The sequence below is a fragment of the Oryza brachyantha genome, chromosome 12, assembly GCF_000231095.2.
Source record: "Oryza brachyantha chromosome 12, ObraRS2, whole genome shotgun sequence".
Lineage (NCBI taxonomy): Eukaryota > Viridiplantae > Streptophyta > Magnoliopsida > Poales > Poaceae > Oryza > Oryza brachyantha.
The window spans coordinates 377,273-388,482 of NC_023174.2; the positions used below are offsets into that span (position 1 = coordinate 377,273).

General features: G+C 45.5%; 1 protein-coding gene and 3 long non-coding RNA genes across 7 annotated transcripts; 1 reads left to right on the plus strand and 3 right to left on the minus strand.

The window, feature by feature from the left end:
* Positions 1 to 200: 200 nt before the first annotated feature.
* LOC107305464 lies at positions 201 to 1,738 on the minus strand. Of its 3 annotated transcripts, none has more exons than XR_001551649.2 (3): positions 1,190 to 1,738; positions 656 to 1,092; positions 201 to 540 (listed from the first exon to the last, which is right to left on the minus strand). It is a non-coding gene; the product is annotated as an uncharacterized LOC107305464 (long non-coding RNA). The 3 variants fall into 3 exon arrangements; XR_001551648.2 differs by having other exon boundaries at positions 201 to 559; XR_001551650.2 differs by having other exon boundaries at positions 201 to 559; positions 1,186 to 1,738.
* A 364-nt stretch (positions 1,739 to 2,102) lies between these two features.
* Positions 2,103 to 5,091, minus strand: LOC102721215. 2 transcript variants are annotated; one of them, XR_423954.3, is made up of 5 exons: positions 4,252 to 5,091; positions 4,035 to 4,148; positions 3,834 to 3,923; positions 3,307 to 3,487; positions 2,103 to 2,861 (listed from the first exon to the last, which is right to left on the minus strand). It is a non-coding gene; the product is annotated as an uncharacterized LOC102721215 (long non-coding RNA). The 2 variants fall into 2 exon arrangements; XR_001551645.2 differs by having other exon boundaries at positions 2,287 to 2,419; positions 2,519 to 3,487; positions 4,252 to 5,086.
* Positions 5,092 to 8,718: 3,627 nt separating this feature from the next.
* LOC102700483 lies at positions 8,719 to 10,087 on the plus strand. Its single transcript, XM_015843117.1, has 2 exons — positions 8,719 to 8,791; positions 9,264 to 10,087. Exons 1-2 carry the CDS (start codon positions 8,773 to 8,775, stop codon positions 9,866 to 9,868), a joined length of 624 nt encoding a protein of 207 aa, XP_015698603.1. The 5' UTR covers positions 8,719 to 8,772; the 3' UTR covers positions 9,869 to 10,087.
* A 459-nt stretch (positions 10,088 to 10,546) lies between these two features.
* On the minus strand, positions 10,547 to 11,189 carry LOC121056046. Its single transcript, XR_005812971.1, has 2 exons — positions 10,956 to 11,189; positions 10,547 to 10,865 (listed from the first exon to the last, which is right to left on the minus strand). It is a non-coding gene; the product is annotated as an uncharacterized LOC121056046 (long non-coding RNA).
* Between the last annotated feature and the right edge of the window lie 21 nt (positions 11,190 to 11,210).

The window sequence follows — 11,210 nt, forward strand, 5'->3', positions numbered from 1 at the left end:
CTACCGTAAATTTGAATAAAAGAAATAGATAAAGGACAGGATGAATAATATTTATTCAGACACTCGGGGTCCAGAATAAGGGAAATATTGGGATGGTCATGGTCGATCAGGTTATAGAGACCAACTTCATTGGTCCCATAGCGATGGATCACAAACAACACGACAATTGGTATTGTTATCGACGCTATTTGATCTGTGGCACACAAAAAAAACAGATAATTAGTTAAACTACGTCCTGTGTTTAATTACAGGAATAATATAGTTTGATCATTATGTGTTCCCAAAATCATTGAGTCTATTAGTTTTGCCGTACAAAGTATATATTCTTCTAAGCTGTACCTGCTGCAAGATGAGGTGGCTTCTCTCTCAAACCGCCTACGGTTGACAATAGTACATTGAGAAGTTTATAATAGACACGAAACCGAAGTAATAAACCACCCTGCGCCCAGCAGCCGCTGCCTCGATGGATCATCACCGTCTTCGCCAGGACGACCTGTAGCGTGGCCTAGCAACTGACGCAGACGCCATCGACCGGCACCGCTACAGTCAGGGGAAATAGCTGAACAGCATCAGTAAAATATCAGTAAGAGCTGCAGAACACATTGAAACACAGGTTAAGCAGAGATTAGTAAGCAAACGGTCAAGCAACATGAACCTGTACTATGGAGCAACATGCTGTACTCAGCTCAGAAAAGAAGGATAAAAGCTGTAACGCAACGTACACATACGAAGCTCATAGCCTGTATGTACTGAGGTGCTAACTGGCAAGTCCGGTGAAACTATGGCCGAACCGCTGACCGGTCGCTTCCTGCGTACAAGAAACAAAATGAAACAAATTCAAAAAACCAGAGGATAAAACGTTAGAGAAAAGAGAAAGAAAAAGCAAAAAGAAAACAAAGGTGTTCGCCGCAGCAGGCTCTGCCGGCAGCCGCCGCCACGTGGACCCAACAGCCGCCGTCCTGGCCTCGGTCGGGTCCAGATCTGCCAAACATCCAGCTGTCGTAGAGGGAGATGGCTTGCACCCAGAGCCCGCCCTTGGGCATCCTATTGCACTGCGACGCCGTGCACTTACATCGACCCACTGTGGCATTCCTACAAACACCAGGCGGGCCAACCAAAGGGGAAAAAATCAGGCAAAAGACGCAGAGACAGCAAGAAAGCCAGGGCACACGTCTCCATTCGCACCTACCGGTGGAAGCAGAGGTCAAGGCCGCTGGGGCAGGTGGCGTTGGCGCGGACCCTGAAGGCGTGGAAGAAGCGCGACGGGCCACGGAGGCGGGACGGGCAACCGTGGCTGCGGAGGCACGTGCAGAAGGACCCGCCCTCCTCCCCGACCAAGAGCGGCGCGGGCGGGAGACGGAGTGCGGGGAGAGGGTGCGACGCGGCCGCGAGGGACGAAGCAAAGTAAACAGTTAGTGTTTGGAAGAGGTTTAGGGGGAGAGGGGAGGAGAATGCGTGCTTACCCGTGAGCTCGACGGGGGCGGCGGCGGAGGCAGCAGCAGTGAGAAGGAAGAGAAGAGCGGCGCCCTCTCTCATACGGTGCACGAGCGGAGGCGAGAACGCGAAAGCCACCACCTCCACGCACGTGAGCGGCGACGCCCCCAGCCATCCATCCGTCCGCCGTCGATCCGACGGTCGGAAAAATTCGGCCGATGTGGCCCGCGCGAGCAGCCAGCCTTTCATTGAGCTTTCATATATACTAGAGTGGACGGCGCACTTTGCGTGCCCCATCAACCTATCTGCAATCAAGCCAACAAAACAACATATTTTTCAGTTGGGAAGATTTTATATATTAATCCACCTTTATAAATATATTTAGTTTGTGAACAACCCCTATATATCAAAATATAATATTTGTAGTACTACAACATGTCTTTTATTTTAGTACATGGTGGATAAAAAGAGTCCAGCTTTCGATGTGCTTGCATCTAGTCCTCTACAAAGTATAAAATTAACCAATCTTTCTATTGTTCTTTAGGATGATCAAATTGGTCTTGCAATGAACTGTGACCGTCTTTCTTCGAGCAGTCCGGGGTTCTTTGCTTGCTGATGTTTACATTTTGCCAATTAATTAGTGTTCTCATAAGAAACCTTTAAAAGTGAAAGTGTGACAAAGACTTTACTTGTATTAGTCGACATGGACAAGCTAAACCACGTCTCTTGATTAAGAAGAATATGGTCGAATCTAAGAGGATGCACATTGTCTCCAACGATACATTGGCCAAACACACTATAAACCGATGTAAAAAAATATACCAGATGATATAAAAGAATAACAAAAGCAAGTTAAGATCTTGCATTTAGTATTAAAACCTTGAGTGAAATGTAAGATGCAGAAGAAAAGAACAGATGATAAAGGAGGTTTATCTTGCCTTCATATCAAAGGCGATGATCGTACAAGCGGGGGAAAATTCATCGCCTATACAATAGTAGGAAACAACGGATGAACGGACACAATAAAAAGTGGACCATAACTTATGAAACAACTAAAAACCGTAGATTTATGGTAAAAACATACATTATTAGGGCCACTGCCGAGGCGCAACGCAGGCGAACAGGGCGAGAGCATGGCACGCTTGGGAGCGCGCAACGTGAAGCCACCGATCGAGACGTGGCGACGCACAGCCTGCCCCCCATCCATCCATCCATCTCCGATCGGACGGCCCAAAAAAAACTGATGACGTGTCCACGCCGAGATCTCTTGCTCCAAAATGTATGTTTGAACGGTGAGACCAGGGCTGTTCACCAATCAGGGCCAATGAGCCCAACAAGAACACAAACTGGGAGGCTGAACTGAAGACCGTGATTTGCCCAAAGGTTTCGCTGCGAAACTTTAATTTTGGAATGAATATATTCTGGTGCTGTAAACACAACAAATGGTGCATCGTATTTCCAAATGTCAATTCACTATCTTATATGTGTGTTCTTAAATGTGATGCTTTTGTGGTGTTACCTTCTGTAAACTGGTAAACCTATTTACTAAAATCCCCTTTTGGGGGAGAGGGTTGGATTGTTAGTGTGGATGATTTAGAAGATATAATTGGGGGACATGTATGGTTGGGTTTCATTTGTGTATTTGGCGGAATTTGGCATAAGAAAACCTAGGGGGTTTTGTCTTTTAAAGGAAAAATCCACAGTTACGAACGAAAAATAATTTATGAATAAAATCCTTATATACATGTTCTTACCAAGATATTTCAAAACAACCACGGTTAATAGGGAGGCATTAGAATAGTACAGGTAGCTAGTGGTTCCATATGTACTGAACATTTACGGAGAGCAGAAAAGGCCAAGAAAACAACTTACCTTTTCATCCGATTATTTATCCACTTAAGTAAATGCTATGCTGTTGTTCCATGATCAATTAATTTTATGTCGCTATTCTCTTGCTTAGAGTCCAACTTAGCAGAAGCAAATCTTATTCTGAACCCTGAAGTAGGAAAAGGTAATGGTCAACTGAGAATCTATTGCAAAGATCGATGTCCACCTGTGCTGTCGAACAACCAAAAGGAAAAAAGTATTACTCCATGAATGTGCGCACCAATGCATCGAAAACACTAGATTATTGGGCATTTTGACAAAAATCGGAGGCTAACAGCCAAATTAAGAGGTGGCGAAGCTTCATGGAGAAGAACTCTCCATTTATAGACTTTAGTTTGGAAATAAAAAGCATAAATCAAAGGATTGAAGATATAATTCTGTGGGTAATTTCATCATCCAGTTAAGGGTTAAACTGCACTACTCCATCAAACATAGTCCCTTTCATAAGTGCTATAGATGTGTACAAGAAAGAGATTGATGAAAACTATCACTCTTCACCATAGCTACTGTACCTTTGATGCAGAATCAACCTTGCCATCAGTATAATCCCTGGATGCAGCATCCCGTCCATTGAATAGTTTCGCAGCCTTCTCATAATGGGGCTGCATGTAAGGAAGGAACTTAGCAAGAGTGAATCTATGATCGTAAGACACTACTACAGCACTATCTTTTTACGTAAGTACATTGCTAATCTATCATAATAGACTTCATACCTTGTAGTTTATGCAAGCTGGACACCTGATTGGCCTATTACTTTGGCCCAACGAAAAAATCCCATGGCCGCCTCCCCATCGCCGGAGCAGGTCAATGCAAATGGCAAACACAGCCTGAACCAAAAAAACAGAAAAACCGTGTGATTGACACACCCGACGATGCAACGACCAATAAGAATAAAACCAAAAATGAATTAACATAGGTCATACCGCATACCTCTGACCAATTTCATCATGCAGATGTTCATCAGGCTGGGCACGTACGGCAGCAGAGCCACGCGCAGGGACCAGTGCTGGAAGAGGCGCACCACGGGGAAGCAGGCTGGAGGGAGGCGGTGGGAAACGTCGGGTAGTGGACAGCAACCGACATCCGGTGGGTAGATCGGCGGCAGCCCGGAGGCCTGCGGCAGCAGCACCAACCACGGAGAGGCGGACCGGAGGATGCGCACCTGACCCGGACAGGGCTGGAGCGAGGCGACGAGGAAGACGATGCCCGCTAGCTCCCAGATCCATCGCCGGGCCGGCCGGATCCACTGTCCCGGGCCCTGTCGCCGGCAGGAAACTTCGCCCGCGGTCGCCGTCATGAGGAAGCTCCGGCCGAGGTCGTCGCGTCCAGGAACCACCGCTAGCTCCCAGATCCATTGTCCCTCCAGCAGGATATGTCGCCGCCTCGGCCGGATCCGCCGCAGCGGTTGCCTCCCCCGTCCCGGGCCTCGTGGCCGGCAGGTGCCACCGCCTTCGCCGCCCCGGGCTCTGCCGTCAGCCGCCGCCGAGGCGCAACGCAGGCGAACAGGGCGAGAGCGAGGCAGCGAAGAAGAGGAACCCAAGGAGCGGTGGCAGTCGAGAGGGGAGCAGCAGCGGTTTCTGGTTGCGGTCCGCGTGGCGCGCTTGGTGGCGCACGACGCGGACATGGCGGTCGGGTGGTCGGCGAGTCGGGGGTAGCCGTCGGGCGGCCGACGCGGCGGGGACGGGGAATCGCTGGTGGATGGCGGCGCAAGCAGGAGGCGGCGTGGGGGAGGAGGGCAGGGGGAGCGCGAGAGCAGGGGCGGCACCTCACGTATGGCGGCTAGGGTTCGAGGGGAAGGGGATAGGGACACCATTTTTCAGAAAGGACCCTAGACTTCCATTATTCAGAGCGCGGTCATATTTTGCGAATTTTCTCTTCTTCACATAGGATATCGCAGGATGTCGGGGGCCTAAACAGAATAGAACAAAACGGGAGAGTGCTCCACGGGGGACCTACGACAAAATACGAATAAAAGCGAGGGCTTTTACGCAAAATTGTGAAATTTGCTCTGGATAGCTGCTCAGGTGACGCGTCGGCCTCCGGTGGTGGCCACGCCAGTGCAAAACTCCCTGGGAGCTCCATTTCCAGGAGGTTTTAAGACTTTAGATAGACTAGGAAGGATGGCGCGCTTCACGCGCCCTAGCAGAAAATCTAATGTGCGTTGCTAGGAAATACAATACAAAATAATTTTATTGATATATGGATTATATTTTCCAAAATCCAAAACATGGAAGGTCGTCATTGTATATTATCTGTACATCAAAATATGGTGTACATGCATGACTGTCTGCATATTACTGAAGAAGGCTGAAGTGCTAATCAGTAATACATCTGCCATATGTAATTTCATCATATAAATATATACTGGCGGTTAATTAAGCTAGCATTCTTAATAATGTATATAGCTCTTGCTTCTTTCTAATCATACAGGATTGTAAATCATTGGATATCCTTGGAGGCAGTTAGTTTGTTGATTTGTTAGCTTCTTGTTGCTGATGAATCAGAATATATGAATGTAATTAACAAGATTGATAATACAAGTATATATATATATATTATATATATATATGTATATATATATATATATAATGTGTTGTGCTAATCTTCATCTAGAAATGGCAATGGCATAATCATAGCTTCTCATTTTACATTAACAAACACACAACCTTGGTATCGTCAATTCATCATCGCATATAAGACCATTTTGTGTGCTGATAGTTCTTGTTAGCACAATCCAAATTACACGAAAAAATATTGCCAAATGCATTTTATGCATTAAAAGTAAGGTGAGTGCTCAATTGCCTCAAACATGATTGATGCAAACAAAACCCGAGGGTGCCATTAAGGCTGAGCTGCGGAGCTCTCTCGGTGACTCATCAGTGAGAGAGCTGCGTAGAAGTGAAACAGACAAATTTATAAATCTCAATAATTAAAGATGAATCAAAAACTAAATTCAAGAACAAATAAGTAACAGATAGGTAGAAACAACCAGGAAAGCAAACCTATTATCCTATTCACCTTCACTGATGCGTGCAAGGAAGTCAGTCCATCTTGCACAAATTTATTGCATTTTCTCAGTTTCTCATATTATTCACAAAGCAATAGCCATATCTATTTTAAGATGGTAGCTTATTGATGTTTGGTAGATTAGGGAACCTATTACAACTGGTTAAACCATAAAATCAAAATTGTCACAAGAGTAATAAAGCCTTATTTTCTAAATTTATCTCAGAAAAATAGTTGCATATTCATCATTAATATCAAAATGCCAACTTTTTAGTCCTACAATCCAAGGCAGTAAACTACAGTCACATAACAGACCCAAAGAGGTAGCAGCTAGAATCTAGTATATGGTATGCTGGTCAGCAGAGAGGAAAATGGTGTTTATTCCTTAACATTCTATAAGAGATTTGATTGTTAAAAACAAACCACATAAAAAAAGTATAGCCTTTTGCAACCATGCAATCGCCTGACACAATAGATGGTTTCATGGTTACCTCACATCTATTATTCATGCCAACTCAAATAATGCGAGACCATACACAACACAAACTAAAATTGCACTGCAAGTCAGCAGCATATCGAAATATATCATTAGATGATTGTATTCGCCAACTCTTTGCCATACTTCTCATGAAATGCCAAAAATATATATCATTTAACAGAACACAAACATATTTGTAGAGCAAAAGAGCAAGGAAATACTGGGGGATAGAGGAGAGAACCTAACAAGAGACCAAACAGAGCATATTTTGATCAGATCTGAGATGGACCGGATCCGAGGAGGCAGCAGGAGGAGCGGGGTGTCCAGTGGTGGTCATATTCCTCACCTCCAACATTCCAACTGGTCGTGCTCTAAAATTAGAACAATAGAAAAATGTTGGTGATGTTAAACTTGTAAGTAATTAATCACATTAATCGATTTAACGTCTGCCAGTTCCTAGGGTAGTGCAGCTCCACACAAGTGCATAATAATCTGAACTTTTTAGAGAAAATATTCTCACAGCAACAATTAGTACAGTTGTACGAAAGAACTCACCTGCACATTCTCGCGTGGTGGTTGGTGGCGATCATAGTCCATAGCTCGGGCCCTGGAACACCTTGGCGATGGCGTCAGTGCTGGACGCTGGACGGCGCGGGGGGGCCTGGCGGACCTGTGGGAGACCGTCCTTGAGGGCCTGGTCCAACGGCTGAAGGGCGAGCCCCTCCTCGTAGGCCGCCACGGCGCCGGCGGCACAGCTCTCGCTCTTCGACCGTTCGGTCGCGCTTGCGAAGGATGCGAGGAGGGATACGATGCTTGACGGCAGCGCGACGTGGCAGCCGACGGAGCTCCGAGACAAAGCCGAGGGCCGGAGCCGCCTCCTCTTGGGGAGGGCTTCTTTGCCGCCATTCTTTCCAGATCTAGAGAAAGAAGAAGAGATAGTCGATAGATTAGAGAGCTCCGCCACCCCACGTGGTGCTCCGGCCATCGCCTTCGCTCCCCCGCAGCCTCCGCGCGGCGCTCCGCCCCCTGCCGCCGTCGCTGCCGCGGCCATCGCACGATACAAAATATGTTTTGGTGAGGGGCAGCCGTCGGGCGGCCGACGCGGCGGCCGGCCTACCAGCCTGCCGGGGGCGGGGAATCACCGCTGGATGGCGGCGTAGGCAGGAGGCGGCGTGGGGGAGGAGGGCAGGGGGAGGGCGAGAGCAGGAGGCGACGCCCCCGGTATGGCAGCTAGGGTTTCAGAAGAGGAAGGGGATAGGGACGTAGTATTTTTCACAAAGGACCCTAGCTTTCCATTATTCAGATCGCTGTCCTATTTTGCGAATTTTGTCTTCTTCACATAGGATATTGCAGGATATCGGGGGCCTAAACGCAAGAGTACAAAACCAGAGAACGTTCGATGAGGAACCTATAACAAAATATGAATAAAAGCGAGGGCTTTTATGAAAAATCGCAAGGCCTGCTTGCATGCGACCACGCCAGCAACAAAACTCTCTGGAGGCCTCAAAATCCAGCCGCTTTTAAATAGTGTACTAGAGTGGTTTCGCGCCCTACGCTGCGCTGCTGCTAAGAGATGTGTGCTATGTGGTACGTACTGGTGCAATATATGAAAAGTACTGTATATTTTAGACAACGGAGGAATAAGAGTTGTACACTAAGCTGTTATTATGGGCTGGTCGTGGTATGTTACAGAGGAGATATGGGCTTTTCTTTTTGTATTTTACCTGGGGCTTCTAAAGATGTATAGTAATAAGATTAGTGGGTTAGTCCTAAGATTTTGGATTTACGGCCTCTTTTAATTAAACCAAGTTGTCGTAGGGCAACGTGTCATGGTGGTATTACAGCTGCTTTGCTGAGGCTGCTATATATGCAGCACAACTGGTCGCTTCTTTATACTGGGTGGGTGCTGCAGCGGCGCTGCTACTTTGGTAGATCTTGCTGCGTTAGGAAGAGGGTATTCAGTTCGTATGGAGGAACCTGCACAAGGTATACGTATTAGTGTATATGTATATCCCGTGGTTGATCTCATGGATCTATGCTCGGTATTAATTTTAGCTCTAGTTCTGTTCGGCCTCTTGCACCATGTTTGTTCTGAAGGAACTGAGTATGAGGGTTCTTTTACTAGATGTGTAATTATTCTGAGTTGGTTTACGGTAATTAATCTGCAAGTTAACAGAATGGGTAATAGAATTTTATAATCTGCAAGGTGGGTGGGTAGGTTACTGAACCAATAGGGAGTTCAATCAGTTGGTACCTTTGTAGAATCAGGTATGCTATTTTTTTGAATGATGTATGTGTTACAGATCTACAGAGAGGACACCTCATTTGATGTTTTTGATAGGAAAAAGGTGGCTATATAAATTGAATGGATATAGGTAGTTTTGTGAATAAGGGAAAGGGGATGCTTTTATGACATCGGTATGGTTGATGATGTGTTTTTTTGGTTATGGTTTAACAGAGCAGCGCCGCCTCGTGCACATCAGGTCCAAAGTGTTGTTGTCTGAGATTCTGAGGAGCATGGGTGCAAATGAGACACAATACAGTTGCCATGCTGTAGTGGATGGCTATGTTAGGTTTGCTGAGGCAACTATTTATGCTGCAAGAGAAGGTGCAGAGCCTCTTCTTCGTGCACAGGGTATGTCAACTATAAGATCATGCGATGCAGAAGAAAGTGCTGCAATTACATTAATTTCTGTTATCAAGAAAGAATGTAGAGTGGAGTTCACCGATACGAACTGGCTTGATATGAATCGCTATCATGGTGAGATGGAGCGACTGAAGAGAGTTGTTGGGAGAGCTCGGAAGAAACACAATACTCTTGCAAAGAAGGCACACTTGCTGGAAATCAGTTGGGATAGAGCTATAGATTCATTGGCTTCTGTCAACCAAATATGTGATGATACATGTTCTTCTGCTCTAGGAGGTCCTGATGCTGATGCTCTTAATCATCGTGAGGTTGGAGTATTCTATGATGTGCACCGTCTTGGTGAATATGCCCAATCTTGTATGGATGAAGGTTTGGCTAACCTCACCAGTGCTGGTGGTAGATACATCCAAGGATAAGGACACCTGGATGGATTGCTCTTGGGAAGTAAGTTGAGAGAAAACAACAGATGTTGTGGCTGAAATTATCTCTAGTATCTTATCAGTAGGAATCCTGCAGTTGACTGTAATAAGTGTCTGTTATATAGCAATAGTTGTGTATAGCTAGGCGTTGATGCATGGAACAGCATGTATGTATGCCATATAAATGGTGGTTATGTATTTGTCCATAGCATATAGTGAGACATATGTAATATGTAATGTAATGGTACCATTATGAGTAGAACCCTATATTTTCTATGTATGGTGGTTAGCTATGTTTTGTGTGGACGTATGAAAATATTAGAATACTATCACGGCGTGATGCACTAATGTGCACATGCAAGTGCTTTGCTCGTCTAAAATGGTGCAAGTGCCTGGACGGATGAAATACATAGCTGAAAAATAGAACAGTGCTTGCCCACATGGTTTGGACCAAGGGCAAAAAATAGATTGAGCGTGTGCTTCTAGGAATATTGAAGCACAATTTTTTTTACGGCAAACATGGCATCATACGTTTGTCGGGAAAAATCTGTTAGTGTGGTATAAGCTAATCGATGCACGAGCTATAACTATTTGGTAAGATATGTGGGGTTACAGTCGCTGCATATAAAAGAAACAACATGAAGGGGGTCTTTTGCGGTACAAATATAAGCAGACTTTCGAAAACGGCGTGAACCAAATATATACAACACTAGTGATAAGGCTATACCATGTGGCGATATTTGATTACAATCTGCGCATAGGGCAGCCACAACATATTGTTTACACGAATTCATTTATCGTTTTGCTAGGCAGTACGGTACAAAAGAACACATCCCTTATTTATATCCCCACTGCAAAACACATTGAGCAAAATAGCGTGAACGCTAGCCTTTCTTGGTCACTGACAGGAGAATGCACATTGGCGAATGCGCATTGGCACGCCAAGTGCAAAAGGTTGCCTCATTGGGGTGATATTATATGGAGCTCTCAAGTCCTAAGGCGCAAAATATAATGTAGAGTCAATTTTTGGCTATAACAAATGAGCACACAGACAATATATAGTTGGTTAAGAACATTTATTTACATTTGGGGAGTTCCGGTGGAAGCTTGCTTACGAACAACGCACGCACAACTGAAGCTTTCTGACGATCATGGTCATGAGATGACCAAGAGATGGAACCCGTTTGAGCCAGGAGAAAATCAAAAAAAAAAAGCAAGGAACGTATATCTGAAACTTTGCATTGTCAATTACTCTCGCTGAGCAAGATTCTCATCAGATGCAGAAGATTACGTTTTTTGTCTGGTTGTGCCATAGCTAGGACCTGATAAAGCATTAGTG